General features: G+C 43.3%; 1 protein-coding gene across 1 annotated transcript; it reads right to left on the bottom strand.

Moving 5' to 3' along the window:
* Positions 1 to 7,188: 7,188 nt before the first annotated feature.
* Positions 7,189 to 18,823, bottom strand: EIF5A2 (eukaryotic translation initiation factor 5A2). The gene is made up of 5 exons (XM_075268710.1): positions 18,702 to 18,823; positions 17,839 to 18,024; positions 17,633 to 17,737; positions 13,025 to 13,156; positions 7,189 to 11,532 (listed from the first exon to the last, which is right to left on the bottom strand). Exons 2-5 carry the CDS (start codon positions 18,001 to 18,003, stop codon positions 11,470 to 11,472), a joined length of 465 nt encoding a protein of 154 aa, XP_075124811.1. The 5' UTR covers positions 18,004 to 18,024; positions 18,702 to 18,823; the 3' UTR covers positions 7,189 to 11,469.
* Positions 18,824 to 19,815: the final 992 nt, after the last annotated feature.

Raw genomic sequence — 19,815 nt, 5'->3', positions numbered from 1 at the left:
CTCACTTCTGTTATTTTTATTTAGCACCATTAATTCCATGGTGCTTTACATACAGTACACAGAATATACAGGTAGATATAAAACTAACAGTGACCGGCTGGCACAGTGGGGTAGAGGGCCCTGCCCGCTAGGGCTTACAATCTATGGGGGAAGGGGGGAGGGAGACTGTACAGATGGCAGTGCGGTGATAGTGTTAGTGGAAGTTGTAGGCCTTCCTGAATAGGTGAGTCTTCAGGGCCTTCTTGAATCCTGTGATTGTGGGGATCAGTCTTATGTGTCGTGGTAAGGAGTTCCAGAGTATGGGGGATGCACGGGAGAAATCTTGGAGACGGTTGTGTGAGGAGCGGATGAGAGCAGAGCGGAGTAGGAGGTCATTGGAGGCTCTGAGGTTACGTGTGGGCAGGTAGGGGGAGATTAGGTCAGAGATATATGGAGGGGACAGGTTGTGGATGGCTTTGTATGTTAACGTTAGTAGCTTGAACTCAATTCGCTGGGCTATGGGTAGCCAGTGGAGGGACTGGCAGAGGGGAGCAGCCGATGAAGATCGGGGGGGGGGGGGAGGTGGATTAAGCGAGCAGCGCAGTTTAGGGTGGACTGGAGGGGGGCGAGGGTGTTAGCTGGGAGTCCATGGAGAAGGGTGTTGCAGTAGTCTAGGCGGGAGATTATGAGGGCCTGGACGAGCATCTTGGTAGTTTCCTGGGTGAGGAAGGAGCGGATTCGGTGGATGTTCTTGAGCTGGAGGCGACAGGAGGTGTTGAGGGTTTGAATATGTGGCTTGAAGGATAGGTCGGAGTCCAGGGTTACCCCAAGGCATCGGAATTATGGGACAGGGGTAAGTGGGGTTCGTTAACTTTGATAGATGGGTCGGGTGGAGGGGCTATATACGGGAGGGGGTGAAAATTATAAACTCCGTTTTCGAACATAGTGAATGCTGTGGACTCTCTCACTTCTGTTATACACGACCATAGTGAATGCTGTGGACCCCTTCACAGTTACATATACTGCACACACACAAGTTTTACAGCTTGTATTTTGATGCAGATATGCTGGCAAATTTGTGATGTATCATGCCTTACATGTGTATTTGTAGCATGGCGTAAATAAATATGCAAATTTGCACCATAGGTCAATTTCTACAGATTTTTCTACAGCCCTTTTTCAGCCCTTTCTACAGTACCCTTTTTGCTGGTACTGTAATTCCTAGTAGATTTTCTATCTAAAAATTCATACAGAAATATGCAACATATCCACTACATGTAAACATACTCTAAGAGTTCATGACTGTACATCCGGCAGAGCAGTGATACAGCGCTCATGTAAGTGCACGATCCCTTCTGTATGCCTCCAATGTCATATGTAGGTCTTTACAATCAGATCCTGGAGAAGTCTGGCATTTAGCATGTACCTGCTTGTATATGAGGAGGTTTTTTTTTCCCATACAAACCTAACTTGATGCCATTTGTACAACACCACACAGGCTTAGCAAACACAGCAAAACAAGGGTATAATGCTTCCATATGACCCCTGAGGTGGAGCGAGTTGTCTTACTGCACCCATAAAATTCACAGGGGTATACAGTACCTACAGAAAATAAATCATGACGTGTTCCATTGATGTAGCATTGTGGAGATTTACTTATAAGAGAGAATATATCCACATCACACCCCATGAACACAGGCAAAAACTGTCCAGAAAATCTGAAAAATATATTGCACACATATTCCAGACTGAATCTGGTCTGGAGACCAGGATTGTTTCCATAATAGTGATCTATGATGCTAGGAGTCCTTGTCTCTCCATAGTTTTGCTGTTCTGTACTGAATATACTATGGGAAGGTAGAGCCGCAGAAAAGCAGGGACTCCTAGATTTATAGATCACTATGTTGCTTAGAGTCTGCGTTTCCTGATTGGGCTTGGGCCAGGAAATGCAGCCAATGTATAAACCGAAATTCGCAGCCCATATTGTCCATGTGCAGGAGGCTATATGGCAGCGTTTCTCAACCTGTGGGTCGCGCCCCCGGCGGGGGTCGAACGACCAAAACACAGGGGTCGCCTAAAGCATACCTCCCAACCGTCCCCGTCGGTGGGAGGTATGTCCCGGTTTCAACTTATTGGCTCCCGGAGGACGCCGATTAGTTGAACACACAGGCGATTAAAGCAGGAGCTGACACCGGCAGCTCCTGCTTTAACGCTGTGCTGCGACTTCTGTATGTGTAGCCGCGATGTGATGACGTCACATCGCGGCTACAACTATATGAGTGAGCGAGTCTGCGGAGAGAGTGGCAGGGGAGCGTTGGAAGGTGAGTATAAGAGTTTTTTTTTTTTTGTTTTAAACATTAAGGTAGAACATAATGAAGGGGGGGTGGCATGACACTGGGGGCAGAGATGGAGGGACATGAAACTCTAGGCAGATGAAGGGGGGGACGGCATGACACTGGGGGCAGAGATGGAGGGACATGAAATTCTGGGCAGAGATGGGGGAACATGAAACTGGGGAACAGATGGGGACATGAAACTGGGGGAAGATATGGGGGGACATGAAACTGTGGGCAGATGAAGGGGGGGTACGGCATGACACTGGGGGCAGAGATGGGGGGACATGAAACTGGGGAAGAGATGGGGACATGAAACTGGGGGCAGAGATGGCAAGGGGACATATAATGTCCGGGTGACTGTAGGAGGATTATACTGTGTGGGAGCACATGTAGTATAGTACATATTTCCGATGGCTTTAGCCACTGAGAAGCCACGCTACTGTCTGCAGCAGTGCTATTCAGCTGGAACGCACGCCGTTATGGACGCATGTTCTAAACTGAATGGGGTCACCGCAACATGAAGAACTGTATTGCGGGGTCACGGCATTAGAAAGGTTGAGAACCACTGCTATATGGGGACATACTGACATCATATAGATAGCTACTAGTGCTTTTAGCAACTTTCGTCACATACAGTGGCGTAACTAGGAATGGCTGGGCCCCAAGGCGAACATTTGACATGGGGCCCCTCCTCCCTTCCAGCTGCCCTCCCCCCACTTGCACAAACCACATTCCTGAACACACTATTATGCCCCATAGTGGCCTCTGCACACACTATTATGCCCCATTGTGGACCACCCATGAACAATCTGGCTCTGCCTGATACTCACTACAAAGGAACTGAACTGCTATTAGGCTATGTCACTGATGAATGTGACAACACATGATCACTCATAGAGCACCACTGCTGCTTCAAAGAACTGGTCCACAATGGTCCCGGGTGTCAGACCCCCCAATGGATATTCAATTGATGACCTACCCTAAGAACCTGCAAAAGCTCTTTGAGAAAATATGTTCCAGTTATTGTAATTTCATGTGGAACACAAGTATTTAGTGAAATAGACATCGTGAATCTTTCTGCCAACAATAAATTCTTTATGAGTTTTGCTTTTTCTTTTCATGTTTTTGGTCTAAACATACATGATACTATTTTTAGAGATAAAGTCTTACTTTGATATAACTGGTTACAATATTACTCATGTAAAGAAGGCTGTCTCAGTCTGAGTACTATATGCAAAAGGAAAAAATAATCCTAAAACACTCTCTTGTGCTCCAATAAAAAGTAAAAGCTTTTTACTGTATATTTACACATACTGGATATACTTAACAAAGCAAGATGTTTCATATTTGGAAGACGTCCATTGAATTCACTCAAAACCTGCCAGCCATTTGTTCCAGTCAAGTCCAGTCAAAAAGTGATTGTGGCTAATTCACTCACCTTATGAGTGTCACTCTTAAAAGATGGACTATATAATATTTTTACATCTATTATAGACAGTAACTGCAGAATGTATCTCAAAATATTTCTTCATTCCTACATAAAAAAAAATACCAATTGCTGACTACTATAAGGCGGTACAGCTGAAGAGGTGGATTGAGCTGACTTCTACTGATGGAAGCTCACTCATAGCCGATCTCTCCAATGCCACTTTTGGCCTAACCTCGCAATCATACCTTTGGCTCTATGGACATACTGGTTTTAGACTGAAATCAATCGACTCTCTTCTGTTAGGTGCTTGCGAAACGTGGAAAACTTTCAGAGACCGACTAGCTCCCTCCCTTTCTCCGATTGTGCCTGTTGGCTTGCTCCCTGATTTGTTGGGTCGTACGAATGATGTTTGCCCACATATATGGCAGACATTACTACCTTGCAGGTTCATTGATGTACTCGATACTGCTACAGGTATTGACTTACCAAAGCTAGAAGCCATGCTTTCTAGTAGACCTCTATCTTTCTTGGACAAATTTCATCTTCATAAACATAAATGATTGAAAAACTGCAAACAACATTCGCTACAGCCTCACAAATTTCGAACGTTTTCTTCTGGTGAAGTCCAGGTGTTTAACTAAAACTTCCTATGTTCTCACTATCTATGTCAACTCCCTAGAGATCACCAAACCCGCTTTCCTTTACGTTTGGGAGGATGAGCTCCAGATGTCCCTCTCAAAGGATCAGGTCAACCAAATCTTGAGCCATTCGCATGGTTTTTCCCCCTGCGTGCGCCTCCAGGAGACATACTACAAACTCCTCACAAGAGGGTACCAGACGCCTGCTCGCCTACGCAAACTCAAGCTGACCGATACTGACTTGTGTTGGAGATGCAAATCAGATAGCAGAAACTTATCCCATATTTGGTGGTCTTGCCCTGCGATACGGGGGTTCTGGAGTGATATATAGGACATTATCAGCAATGTCACCTCTACTGCATTTAAACTGACTCCAGCAATGGTCCTTCTCTCATTACATTCCCCTGACTATACCCCCTCCAGGAAAAATTTGGTCTCACACATCTTGGCAGCAAATCAGCTTATACCACGAAGATGGTTAAGCCCTGATTCCCCCACCAAGGAGGAATGGATAGCAAAAGTTAATGCGATCTCTAGATTTGAGGAACTCTCCAGCTGGAAGGCAAGAACACACGATAAATACTTAAAAACTTGGTCTTCATGGAGGAGTCTGCGTTTGTGAGATTGATGGATTGCGACAGCCCTTCCCCCCCCCCCCATCTCCCTTCCACCTTCATCTTTTCTCCTCTCCTTCCTTCGCTCTTAAATCTTTTTCCTCCCTCTTTTTCTCGCTTCTCCCTCTTCTTGTCGTCCCCTAGTCAGCTAGTACAGTATGATATTTATACGTGAGTGCACAATTTTGTTCTACCTATTGACTTATAGCTATCTTGACCATTTTGGTTAATTCAAAGTTGTCTGTTCCTTTTTATTTCTATTATTTTATTTTTTTTCTCTACTATTGTAACCCAATGTAGTTACATATTCTGTCATTGTTACACCATTTGTATGTTACGGATTATAAAACCAATAAAAATATAAAAAAAAAAAAATACCAATTACAAAAGTTATGCAAAACACAGGTTTGCATTTACATTGTGTACACTTCAGCAACATCTTGTGCTTAAGAAGCATATGGCACCCTACTAGAACGTGTGACTACATATGAAAAAGAGCTATTTTTCATCTTTTGGTTGTATTAACATAATGCACGGAACCAGACCATGGCAGAACCTGCATGCATTTGCGTGAGATTTTGACAGCACTCACTCCATGTTCACGGTACTCTTGCTGTGCACTCACTCCATCAAGGGGGAGGGAGTGGAACTCTAGGCATAGCCCATTCCAGGGGCTTAGGGAAATGTCTACCCAGCATGGGAGAAATTTATTTTAACCTAGATTCCTCCTGGTATCTGGAGTCATTGTTTGGAGGGTCTCCTGTCTCTATTCTGAAAGGTATTGATCAGGAACCCTCTCTGCCTTCTTCCCTGGTTCAACCCGGCCCTTAATCTGTTAGAAGTAACCTTGCCCTTGTTGGATTTCCAAAAGGGCTTATGCAATCTGCCAGTAGCTGGGGCTGGGAACCCTTTCTTCTTGTCTGCTGCCTTGGCCAGAATGTCATCCAGGGCTGGGCCAAACAGAAATTTTCTGTCACACAGGAGGTTCTATAATCTTGCCTTATACCAGATTGCCTGTCTAGATAACTTCGTTGTATCCACAGAGGCATCAGCTAAAAAATCTGCCACCTTGGGAATAGTGGGTAGGGTTCCCAAAACCTCTAAGAGCCTCATTCCTGAGCTGGGAGTCCTAGCTCCTCCAGCCAGACTTTAAGGGTTCCAACTGTACAGGTTGCTTCTGTATTTTTGTTGAGGGAGATTTGCACTGACTTGCAACTGTGTTTAAGAAAACTGTCCACTTTTTTTTGTCCAAAGGGTCCTTTTAAAGAGCCCATATCCTCAAAGGGCAGTGCCAATCTCTTTGAGGCCTTGGATATGGCCATGTCTAGCCTAGGAACTGAATTCCAAGAAGAAACCTCTTCAAATGGGTACTTGTGTTTCACTCCCCCAAGGAATGATGCCCTTCTTATCTGCGGAGTTCCATTCTCTTTCGACAAGTGTGTAGATATTTTTTTGTGGAGTGGAAAAAAAAGATGTACATTGTGATCCCTATATGGGGGGGCTCACAATCTACTATATATATATATATATATATATATATAGCCAGCAATTTGCAGGCCAGAATTCCTTGTATGACTATTGCCCGAGTACTATTGTAACTGAATTGGAGGGATCAGTGAGGGTATTTTTATAAACTCACTATTTTTGGGGTGGACTCCATCAATAGTCCCCCTAATAGCTTATAAATGGTTTACCTATATGAAATATAATTGAGACTGTGTTACATTACATAAGCAGACATGTTAAAGAAACTCAACTGATGCTTCCCACCACAAGCAGAGTGTGAAGCCAGATCGTCAATCTTCATTTGATGCAGTATACAAGCACACTTAAAGAAGGACTAGAAATAGACATCAGAAATCACCTAAGTTTTATTGATCTTATTAATTTGTTCAATCCACAATTTATAACCTAGTAACACAATCTTGAAACTCTACATGTTTTGATTAACCAATTAGGTTTAACTTTACAGTGAAATGCAAAATATACAAGGCTGCTAGACTCTTCTGTACAATGTGAATGTCAAAACTAATACAATACATCAACCTACAATAGGTTTAGGGCAGACATTTGCAATTCCCTTGTAGTGTTCTTTTTTTCAGAATTGTCTATGTACTGTCCAATGTACAAATAGTAATTGACCTTCAAAAACAAAAGAAATAGGATAAAAAAAAAGTTTTAGATGCTTACAGTTGTTTTCCCGGTTGTGAACTGCAATGTCAGTGTTATAGCATGCAGGGCAAACACTTAACATTAAAGACTAGAAAACAAATTTTCAAAGCACAAACTTTAGGTCACCACCCTTTCTACTATCTCCTGCCAAACTATTATCTAGACACCAGCTTAAGGAGGGAAAGAAAATGGCATGATGCAGCCACCTACAACATATGCAGTTAAACTGGAAAGCTGATAAACACCGAACAAGTTATATTGATAGGTCTTGGAGTATGATCTATTCAGCAACCATTGCATAATTAAAAGTGTATGCTGCAAACATAGCAAAGCTTTAGACTACAAGCCAAGGATTGTTTTGCTGTATGAAAGTCATTATTGCTTGGCGTCTAGTTACACATCTTTTCACATAACCATAGCTGTCAGTTCAGCATGCTACATGTTGCACTTACATTGACAATGCAGTATGATCTGCATAATGTTGTGCAAAGCATCATGCCAGTCCTAAAGATCACCCACACCACTTGGTTTACAATTCCTCACACCAGCAGGATATTATCCAAACAGTAGACTAACGCTGGGTTCACACCTGCGTTCAGGGTCTCCGTACTATGGTTTCCGTCTTCTGCATGGCAGAAGACGGAAACCATAGACCGGGTCCGGCCGTGCGCGGCGGTGAGCGTTTTAGGCTCTCCGCCGCGAAACCGGATTTTTTTTTATCCGGACACAGAGTAGTGCATGTCCAACTCTGTGTCCGGATTATAAAACCCGGTTTCGCGGCGGAGAGCAAGTGAGAAAGTCTCCTGCAGGCTTCCGTCTCCTGCATCTGTTTTATGCAGGAAACGGAAACCTGCAATAAGGACCCTACAACGCAGATGTGAACGAGCCCTAAGGCCAGTTCACATCTGTGTTCGGGCCTATCGGCATGAAACACGCAGAGAGAAAAGTTCTACAAGCAGCACTTTTCTCTAATTTTTTTTGCACGGAAACCACACAGACCCCATTATAGTCTACGGGGCCACAGGTTTCCTTAGGTAACCGTTTTTGTTTTTTTTTTAATGCAGAGACGTTTCCATTCAGGGGGTCCCCAAGTGGACTTCCCGAGCACAGATGTAAACCAGGCCTCAAAGTTTTAGGCTGGGTTCACACTACTGAGTGTCTGACATGGAATTATCCACTGGATTTAACAACCTGCACACTATGCCAGGAAACTTCTATTACACGTTGCCTATGACACTAGAAGTCATGTCTGCTACATACTGCAATTTTACAGATCATCAATAACTAACGCTAGGAGGCCAATTCCCAGAATGGTGCACAGGACAGTAAAGCCAACACAGACCATCTAAGATTTTAGTGTGAACCCAGATTTAACCATATGAAGCTGGGCTAGTGTTACTTTTAGCAGCATACAATGATTGTTACAAAAGCATGTTAGTGAAAATCTAGTTTAATCCATGTCCCAGTACTGTAGGGAATGCATGGCAGTGTGATCTAGCACATGGCAAGTAATGAGAAGCCCCCCTCCCCTAACTGTACAGAATTTCATGCCATTTTCCATATTAGTTTCCAATTCCTGGAGTGTCTGAAGCCCAGTTATATTTCTGGCCTGCCAATTTGAAATTGAAATCTGCACAACAGCACAGAAGTACATATTATACAGCCTTCAGTTTGTTACCCCAGCACATTGGGGATAGAAATGTTACTGGTTAAGTAGTGCACTTACCTTGAATACACCATTAACTATATCCAGTGTCCTCAATACCACCACATGTACCATGTGCTGATCTTTCATGCCACCCCCTATCCTGTTACTTGTATCACTTAATGAACTTGTAATTCATGCAAATGGTAAAGTCAGGAATGAATGTTTAAGGACACGAGCTGGACACTTCCAGGTATTGGGAATCAGTCAACAAGGCATGCAAGTCATGTTTGCTTTCAACTCTGTTAAGTTTGAGCAACATTCTGAAACTTCTAAAGAACCAAACTGCTTACTCAGGATCCACATAGGGCAGAATACTGGAAAGCCTTTTACAATAGAAATTGTTACCAAACAGTGATTTCAGATTTATAGCTCCAGATGCAGGTGTAAATGGCTTTGTGTCACAGTCACAAAACCTTTACATTATAAGACAAGTATGACAAGGTAAGGATGCACGGTACAAAGTTACAGTGATGTCAGAACGTCACTTCCAGATTTGTGCACCTAAAAAGTAGCTGTCGAAATATATATAGCAAACCAAATTAAAAAGGGACTTAAGATTAGGTGAGGAAGAAAGAAAATGTGGACAAGACTGGTTAAAAACCCACCCCCGTTTCAATGAAGCTTTAATACATATACACTAGGATCCCTAAAGTAACAGAAATAGCTTGTATAGGTGTAGATTTGTTCAGAGGACCCTTCACCTCACGACTTCTACTTTAGTAAATTGTACTTTAAAAAAAATCTCGCCCTCAATATTTGCCTTGAGTTGTTCCTCTGTTAGCTTACAAGTGTGTGAATAAAGTTACAACTGGCATTACATTGCAGGAGTGTCCAAGAACCAGACTGTAGGAACACACTTAAGGGATGTTCTGGGACTTGGAGGTGGCCAGTTTCAGACCAATATTAGTGACAAATGTTTGTATAATAGAATGTTATACAAATTTCCAATCTACTTTATGCATATATTCCTTATGGTTTTCTAGATCTGCTTGCTGTCTTATTCACGGAAAGTAAGCAGAATATCAGTTGCTGGTCATGTGATTGTCAACTGTGTTATAATGAGCAGTTTACCTGCATCTACATCATATGACCATGCATTGATTTTTATGCACTGGATTTTAAGCAAGCAGAGATCTAGAAGACAATGAGAAATTAATTTATAGGGAAATTATACAAACACTTGTCTAGATTGATAACTTTTCCTTAGACCCCTGCTCATTGTCAGATGATAGTCAGTCCAGGTCTGCTGCTCCAAAGGCTATGCAACACATGTATATTCAGTTCAGTATTTAGTAACATTGTCTTTTCCAGGCCTCGTCCTATACTGAGCTGTATACCAGGCAGAGATGTACAGCACTATGCTTGGTAATCTTGAAGAGGCCACAGCACTCACCCAGACAGTGGCCTCTAAACAGCTGATCGACCGAGATCCTTTACATCAGACCTGTTGTCATCAAATAAGCCTGGAAAACAGTTCCAACACCCAGCTCTAAGGTTTGTAGAGAGAAACAGCACAATACAGAAGTATTTATAAAGCAATTTACCAATTCAGAAGTCTGGCAAGCAGCTGGATTCTCTTTAAACCTACAATTCTAACACTACACAGGTCTTTAGGATTATGGTTTGGATAAACACTTTTCACTCCCATGTACTAGTATCGACATTTGTATTACAAAAATATTTAAAGAAATCACACTGGAAGCACCGCAAAATCAATTCCTGGGAAGGTCTTTACTAGGTTTAATATTTCAAGATAAATACAATAAAAGAAAAAAAAAAGCAACTGAACTGCAATTTTTCTATTTTTATTTTATCAGTTTGATGACAAAGGCCTCGAGTGAAAATCTGTAGCATTAACAACTCTTATCCTCATTTTGTGCCATGTATGCCTGCTATGTAGAATCACCCAATATACCAGATGCCTGTCTAGACTGTAGCCAGGCTTTGACACAATTTTATTAGGTTATAATATGTAAGCCAACACGTTGGCAGAGAGAATAAAGAGGTAATACAATTTACTTGCACATGGCCACCAGGATTTTTATTTATTTTTAATAAAGGGGCAGGAGAAGAAGCATCAACTGGCATTTATAAATCACTCACACTTCTCCAAGTGATGTACTTGGCACTTGGTGTTTCAAACAGTCTAACATGCAATAGATTGAAGCTTGCTTAATATTCTAAGATGTCTTCTCTTTCTACATATTAGTAAGGAATAGACAACTTTTGCATCTGCTTTATTAAATTACCTTTTTAATTCCAGGTGCTTTAACCAAAATACCTAGAAGCCTGATTTAACACATGCATCGGGGAAAACCGATGCAGAATACCTCATTTTAAAGAGTCACTTGGTTGGACCGTCAAATGAACACCTTCAGGAATGTGAAAGGTAACTCAAGAAATGTCTGCAGTGTGGTGATTTGGAAATGACCAGTTAACCTGCATAACCAAATTTAGAATCCAGCAGTATTTGCAAACAAGTCAAAAAGAAATGAGGTTTTTTGTGAAGGCCATAGCTTTGGTGACAATCAGAACCAAATTTAAGATCTGTTTATCTTGACCTGAGCAGATAGCTCGAGCCGGGGATCCCTGTTCATTTGGACATGGCCTTGATGGACACTGCACATTCTTCATCCATTGCATGCAAGACAGAGACCTGTTGAAAAAGTTGAAATTAGTATAGCATTGTAACAATTTCATTATGTTGGATAGTGCAACAAAAAAATAAATAAAAAAACCCAGAAAACAGGCAACTACTTTGCCAATGTGTAATCTGACAATAGACAACATTGTATGCTATATGTACCTACAACTACATACACGCATCAGACATACCAACTTTACCATACGGACAATTCTAAAGCGTTTTAGACAAGTCACTATGCGCGAAAGGGGACAAGGACTTTGCCATTAAACAAACGGTGGAATCAATTCTCTTCAGACGCTAATTGGGAGATAATGGAATTTATATCCCCCTGCATTAAAGGGATTCTACCATTAAAAATCATTTTCTCATTAACACGTCAGAATAACCTTAAGGCTATCTGTCTCCTACCTTTAGAAGTAGTCTCCAGCCCACCGTTCGGTGAAAAATCCGTTTATTGTCAGTATGCAAATGAGTTCTCTCGCAGCACTGGGGCGGGCCTAAGCACTCAAACAGCACTGGGGGCTTCCCCAATGCTGCGAAAGAACTCTCTCCAGCGACACCTCCATCTTCTTCCGGCTGGGGGTCAGAAGTCGACGCCGGAGAAGTCGGCTCTGCCATCGGAACACAGGCAAGAGCAGTGTGCATAGGCAGGCAGCCATTTTTTTGGAGGCCGCTTATGCACAGTACGCTCCTGTAGTTCTATGGAGTACAGGAGCATACTACAAATAAACAGCCTCCAAATAAAGGCCGCTGGCTGGCCTTTGCACTCAGCTCTTGCCTGCGTCCCAATGGCAGAGCCGACTGCGCAGGCGTCGACATCTGACCCCCAGATGTTCTTGCATACCGACAAGAACCAGATCTTTCACCGAACAGCAGGCCATAGACTACTTCTAAAGGTAGGAAACTAATAGCCTTTCTTAAGGCTATTCCGACATGTGAACTAGAAAAAAAAAATAAAATTTCATGGTAGAATCCCTTTAAGCACAACAGCAGCAAAGCTGTAGGAATGTCGCTTCGTGGATGGATGTCCCATACACTTCAATGCCAAATATAACACTTCCATTAAAGTGAGTGGTAGTGCTTGTCACCTAGTTTAGACCTGGCTGCTGTCAGGGTGGGTGTGCAGCAGAGGGACACACCCCACTTAGGTGGTCTCAGTGGTGGAGAACCCACCAGTTTTAATTCCCTGGATAGAGAAACTTTTCATTGCATAAGCCTTTTAAAGTCCTTATTCAGCATTTCTATATGCAAGTGGTAAGCTTTCCTTTTTAGAAAAATCTCTAGTTACTACCACTAGATAGCTTGCACACCATTTAGACAATAAGTTTCACACTAGTAAGAAAAGAACTAAACCAATAAGAAGTCACCAGGAGATACCCTTTAAAGATCTAATAGATGCACTCATCTCTGCAGATAGATGCCCTAACAGCCAAGTTATATTGAAGGCTTGTCCTGTAAGTGGTAACCTACAAAGCTACTCAAACACATTAATTTATATTACCAGCATCTCTTCTCCTCCGTCAAATTTAAGTTGTATTTCCTTTCCCAGTTCTCCTTCTGGCAACTTAAGATCTTCACGGACTTCACCACCCTCACCCAGCAGGGACAGATAACCATCTTGAATATTGATCAGCTAGGAAACAAAAGTAGACATTTACAGAAAAATCTGTAGCAAACAGTTAGTATACAACATTTATTGGAAGAAGGCACTTCTATTTGTATGTCAAAATAACCTTCTTTATATATTCCTTATATAAAACCAGGAACACCAAGTTAAACTTATGAGAACTAGAGATCTATCCTAAGTGCAGAGGAAACACTACAGGATAGCTCAGCAGAGTCCTAGTCCTGTGTGGTCCTGGCCCACTACAATAATGTTTGAGTGAAACATGTAGCACTTGTTGATCTTAAATAGTCTGCTGGTGAGACAGCAAGCCAACTAAATGAAATTAGTTGTTTTACTCCCTCAAAAGACTGTTCAGATTCCATTCAGTGCAATACTTTGAGGGATATAAAAAGTTTAGTAATGAGAATTTCATGGGATGGTAAAAGATGAATCTTTGGTTTACTAGATAAATCTATATTACACTATATGGAAAAAGTAGTTAAAACTTGGAGCTTTTTATGACATTCTATTCTGAAACAATAGGCTTTAACAGAGTTGGTCTCATTACAAAATTTTGTAGAATGCCTGAGGGGAATCTGTTTTAGCTGCAGCGTGTGGGACTTTTTGCCTATGCACCCAGAAAAGCATTTGTGAGGTCAGACACCAAGCCAGATTTCATGCAACAGCAGTCTCCAGACTAGTTCTAGGCCAACTCCTGAAAAAGATTCTGGCAACTCATGTCCAAACTCCTTTGTCAGAATGCCATACAGAGAAGTGAGATAGTTACTCCGCAATACTCTTCCACAGTCTAGTGACCGCTTTTCACTGCTCCATCTGATGTTTGACATTGCACTATACAGCTTACATACGTAGATGCGCAGCCTTGGTAATCCATGCCACAAAGCACTCAAACTCAGTAACTGCAGTTCCAAAAGGAAACCAGTCAGGCGGCTTTTTCCAACAAGATCCTGTAGACGATGGGGCCAGTTTAAGTAATGTCCTTTCCATTAATGCCTAGTCACTTCTGTATCACACCGAGAAGGCACAATCAGCATCCCACTCCATGATGTCTGAGTGAGGTGACCAAAAAGATTTCAGTTATGCGTGTAATACACTGCTAGAAAGCAGACAGTGCGCCGAATTCTGCACACTATCGACTTTCCCGTTGTGCCCCTGCTGAAGAGCTATCGGTGCCATTATCATAGCTCTTCAGTGTCAGAAGGGAGTTTCCAACAGTCTGTCAGGAACGCCCCTCACAGTAATGTCCATAGTTCTGTACTGCGAGGGGGCGTTCCTTACCACCCAGCCAAGATTCAGAACGCTAAACTACATAACCATATACAGTAGTGTATAAGGCAGCCACAAAATATGGATGTCTGTGCACTGGTGTCACAGATAACCTGGTTAGCTTTGCCATTTAATACCCAAAGGTCAACACAAGAAATATCAAAGATATCAATCTATATTAGATGTCAAACAGTATGGGCACAGCCTTGTAGGTCTCCACAAGGCAGGCTCTTAGAAGTGAGCTGTCCCAACAATCAGCTGAAAGAGTCTACCTGTAGAAATTCTAAGGAGCGCTATAAGGAAAATGTTCGTTCTTGTACCATCAAGTATCTGGCCAGAGTCCACTACAGGATTAGGAATTCTCTTCTAACAGATGAGAAGCCCCTACATAATGATGTGCTACCAAAGGGCATACCCTGAACATCTAAAATGGGTGGCCAGACTCAAACCCATATGCTTGAAATGAAAAGAGCTAACTGAACACAGTAGTACATTGCCATTTTCCCTGAGCAGTCATGAGTGTAAGTCACTGCTGAGGCAAAAGATTGTAAGCCATGCTCCATTGCTGTTCATATCTTTTGCAAGGAAATTTTTGCCTGGAATAATGTACCCTACAATGTACTGTTGCTGGTTTTATTTCAAGCTTCTCATGACAGACTCCTTAAACCGTGCACAAGTACATTAGTCCTTCCAAGTCATCGATTTCAGGTCTTGCTTATTCCAACATAAGCCGCAGTCAAGTACAAATAGTCAGGGTAAAACTAGAACAGACAAACTTAACTCTGCTTGTCCCTGCAGCCACAAAACAATACCATCCCATGGATTACTGATGTGCTGACAAGGCAAGCCAAGTGGGAACACATGTGTCCTCACACATTGGGCTTGGCACTGTTGCAACCTCCTTTACTAAGGTAAGTCAGGACAAGTTTAGTAGTGAAAAAGGTGTTGTCCTGTCACATACTTGCTGTTTTCATTGAAACCGTTTCATTCAGTCCCCCAGAGTAGCTGCTACCTTTCACATTTGTCAAATGTCCTCAGAGACTATGAATATAGGTTGTCCACAACAGACCTAAAATATTTAGACAATTTTAAAAAAGCTTGTGTATAGGTATAACACTAAATATCACTGGCCCATTAGTAAGGTCCTATGGGAGTCTCAACATGTGCAATGGTAAACTGTGCACAAGTCAACAGCCAATCCCCTTTACAAGACAGTCTGCTGAGTGGTACTATTATGGTAATTCTTATGAAAAGATTCGGTAATAAAAAAGTTTGGGGTAAATTATATTGATCATCAATATCAGATTGGCAGAGGACTCGTGTCAGTCTCCTGCCAACCAGCTATTCAGAGAACAGTGCTGGAAGCAGGTAGCTCTATTCTGTGTAGTGGTCATGAGTTGCTGCAGCTCAGCTCTTATACAAGTAAAACGTTATCTGCGCCCAGCGCTCTTCTCTGTATAGTACCTGTAAGAATATCCGATTGGTAGGTGTCCTAGATGGCAGACTCCAGCTCATCTGATATTCATTCACTTGACTTTCTCATTTAAAAACTAAGTAATATTTTGGTTTTGCCTCACCTTTTACAATCAAACTGCTAGTAAGGAAAGACCGTGAAAAGCATGAGCCACCGACAGTCAAAATATTATGTTCTCATAGAATAGACTAATGTTCCATGTTCTCAAGTACAGCTTAAAGTATACAGAGGTCCATGTAAGTGACTTTCTAGTCTAGAAGATCTTATTTCCTTACAAGTGTCTAACAACCAGTAGTCACCAATCTAAATGACTTTGCTCCATTATAGCTGCAACCATTTTACAGTTCACATGAAGTGTTATAAAGTTATATTTAACATCTTCAGTTTAACCTTCCTTTATCATAAAAAATAGCACCTGAATTAACTCAGTCTTCTCACAAATGACACTGCCAAGTAAAGTCTGTATTTGGCAGACACCAGACTTTCATTGACAGCAGCCATTTTGCGTAGTTAACTCCTGATCTGGCCTACATGTCATAGGAGACCAAACTACCTAATGAAGTATTTAGTAGTTCGGAAATCACCAGAGCCACACAAATTATACTAACATGACGTAAAATCTGTTTTCTAGACCTGCAAGATATCTACTGTACGTTATAATTGAACAGGCCAAGAACCAGAACAGACCGACAGCAGCCTGCTCCAACACATCCTTTTTCTGACTACCTCAAGGTCCCAAAAATGTAGCCACATGCCCCATCACTGCACCAAAATTTTGGCTCAAACTAATAGGTGGCATAAACTAGATAAGATTTAGCACTCAGCAACTGAAAGCTAGTGCAATTTCAGACTGCCTGTGTAGAATTTTCTGGTACAAGTAAATGCAGGCCTATGTATATACAGAAGTTAATACACAAACCTCATGCTTTCAGCAAACCATCTGAGGTTTATAGAAGAGTCAGGGGAAAGGAGGGTTAGGCATGCAAGATTTTGACTAAGCCAACCTAAATATCTCATTTAGAAGGAGTTGCCCTTAGGATAGGCCACCACAAATCAGCTGTACAGGGCTGGCACTACATAGAACAGAGCCAGAAACAGCTCCAGTCTCTATGTAGTGGCCAGACACAGTCATTGCAGTTCAGCTTTTACTGACTTCAATGGGAGGTGAGCTGCAGTACTAGGGCCTGGCCACTACACAGGGCACAAAGCCAACTGTTTCCAGTCCTGTGATGTGTGCACTAGAAGCAGCCCTTTACTGATGGGAAGGGCTGGGTACTGACCATCCACCTAGGGATAGGCCATAAAATTCAATATCCTGGACAACTCCTTTAAGGGATAGCAGTTAAAATACCCATCAAGTACTCGCATCTGTACCCAGGTAAGCATCAAATATTGCAGCAGTTTTAGACATCTGATGTTAGCACTAGTGTTCATAAGCCCTTAAGGAAACTATCCCTTGAAGATGCCATAGAACAATGACTTGCCATTGAATATGCTACATCATCTGCTCTGTCTCATCACCACCTTCAGTTGCCTTTTCCAGATTCGAACATTACGGCCTATAGTTTCGCTCCTACAATCACTGGTTCTTTAAGACTCTTGTGCTCCCATACCAAAGAAAGGTATCTCAGTGGAGGATAGAGAAGCCCTAGACAAGTCTGTTTTATCTCCCTTACAAAACAATGTACACAGCTGCAAAGCCATACAAGGATATACTGCACTACAATGGCAGGATTCATTACCTGGTAGTCACATCTCTTAATGTTTGGGACATCCATGTTGTGGGTAGATGGACATATATCTTCATACTTCTTACCAGTGAAGATATCAATACCAACAAGGTGAACCTGAAGGAAAGAACATGGTACAAGGTAGTAATATTTATCTGCTATATAAACCTACCGCTGTTAATAATGGTAACGTTAAAGAGAAGGAGGGAATAAGTTACCTTGGCATGACCGTGCTTGCCAGTTTTGGAAGTTGACATTTCAACAATCTTGCAGGGACGTGATTTCAGAACCACAAATCCGTTCTTGCGCAGGGCAGAGCACTGCATGGGGAAAGTGGCGGAAGCCCCGGCATCTCCAGTGGTGAAATCAATGTCATCTGCCATATTGATGGGTGTCTACGAGTACTGGGGAGATAGTGAAGAGATTGTAAAGACACCAGTGCCTAGCTGGTCATACAGTCACCATGCTGATACTATAGGGCGCTGCACTGACAATGAACAACGTGCTCCTCTGTATGGGGGCGCCAGTCAGCAGCATCCACCCCTGTACACGAAGCGGCCTTCTACCCCTCCCGCCTGTCCACGTGTGAGCACCGACCGCCCTAGGAAACGGAAGCCTCTCGCACGGTGTCGGCGCTGAGCCCACCGTCACCGCTCAGTCGTGGCGGCACGGACGCTCCCCTCCCCCAGCCTGGATGACTCTGCTATCCCCATAGGCCTGGCATGACATGGCGGCCACTCGCAGTGCACACAGCTGGAAGACAAGCAGCCGCAAGCAGCCCAAACCCTCACCACCAGGCCGCCACTAGCTATCGACTCCCAGCCTCACTAGTACGCCAGCCTCACCCAGAGTCTAATTCCCCCCGCCCCTAACCAGCGGAACGGCATGGCGCGCTCGGGCCTCGTAGCTCCGCCACATCGTAGGGCTCTGTCCCCGCCCGAGCTGACCTAACCCTTTGCCATAAACTACGGTTACCACTAGCCTTTGCCCCCTTTCGCCCACCCTCCTCAGCGGCCCTGTAACAAAACATCATACCGCCTCAATCCACGAGAACCCGGGCGCCATGCTAACCCTTCCTTACCTTCCAACAAAAAAAGGGCCGTTACTGCGCAAATGCGCCCAATTTCACTGCGGCAGCCCGGGAGAGGAGGGGCTTACAGAGGCTTCACCCAGCGCGGCCCCTCCGCTTCCGCTTTTATGGAGGGAGGGACTTGACTTTCTCTTGGCCACGCTTAGAAGGTGGGCGGAGCCTCAGCAAAAAGATCCGGCGCGGATGGACGCGCACAGCGTGGAGCAGCCAAGTGTTTAAATGCGATGCGTCACTGCTGCGGTGTGTTGTGTGTGCCGGGGCCTGTACGGTGTGCTTGGGGAGTGTACGGTGTGCTTGGGGAGTGTACGGTGTGCCGGGGCCTGTATGCGGGGGGTTGGGGTGGAATTTGTCTGCTACTGGAGGGCGGAAAAGAAGCTGTGTGTGAACACTAACTCTGCCATGGTGCTAATGTTATGTACCTTGACTGCAGAGCCATAAGTACTATAAATAAGGCGTTGATAGCTGGACCCATGTACGGATTAGTGTGCTGTTGTAATGTTATAATAGAGGGGGTGATCTGACACGTAGCTGAGGACCTGCAGCCATCATATGAGAGGTGGTGGTTCCTTCATGTGTCCTAGCAGGTTCTTATTGGCTCTTTCATAGTGCTGGCTGGCACATCTCTTACTATTGTTAAAGGATTCTGAGGTTACACCTTAAACATTTAAAGGGACTGTCCAGGGACTTTAACTTGCTTTCCCTCATGCATGGTTTACCATAGTCTGCTAATTCACATGAAAGGTGGAAGAGGATGGGTGTCAGCTCTGATGCGACCCAAAGGACTGTGTCTAGTTCTGATCACATGACCTGGGGTCAGAACCCGAGTTCCAGCTTGAACAAATTCACAGAGTAAGTTAAAGCCCTCAGGCAGACATACTTTTTACTTCAGAAGGAACAAAATAGCTAGCATATGAACACAACATCCAACATTCATAGGACAAAGAGAGGGGTAAAATCTGCAGTGCATGCAGGGTACTGTATCAGCCACCAAGCTCACGGTCCAGCCTGTGCCCCATATGATCTCAACCAGTTTCACTGTACCCCTGTCCAATAATAATGTGCTCCTTTGTGTAACACAGTGAAAAAGTCTCCTTAATGCTCCATA

The sequence above is a fragment of the Leptodactylus fuscus genome, chromosome 3, assembly GCF_031893055.1.
Source record: "Leptodactylus fuscus isolate aLepFus1 chromosome 3, aLepFus1.hap2, whole genome shotgun sequence".
NCBI classification, from domain to species: domain Eukaryota; kingdom Metazoa; phylum Chordata; class Amphibia; order Anura; family Leptodactylidae; genus Leptodactylus; species Leptodactylus fuscus.
Note: the sequence above shows the minus strand (reverse complement) of the source record. Positions and strands in the feature narration are given on the sequence as shown.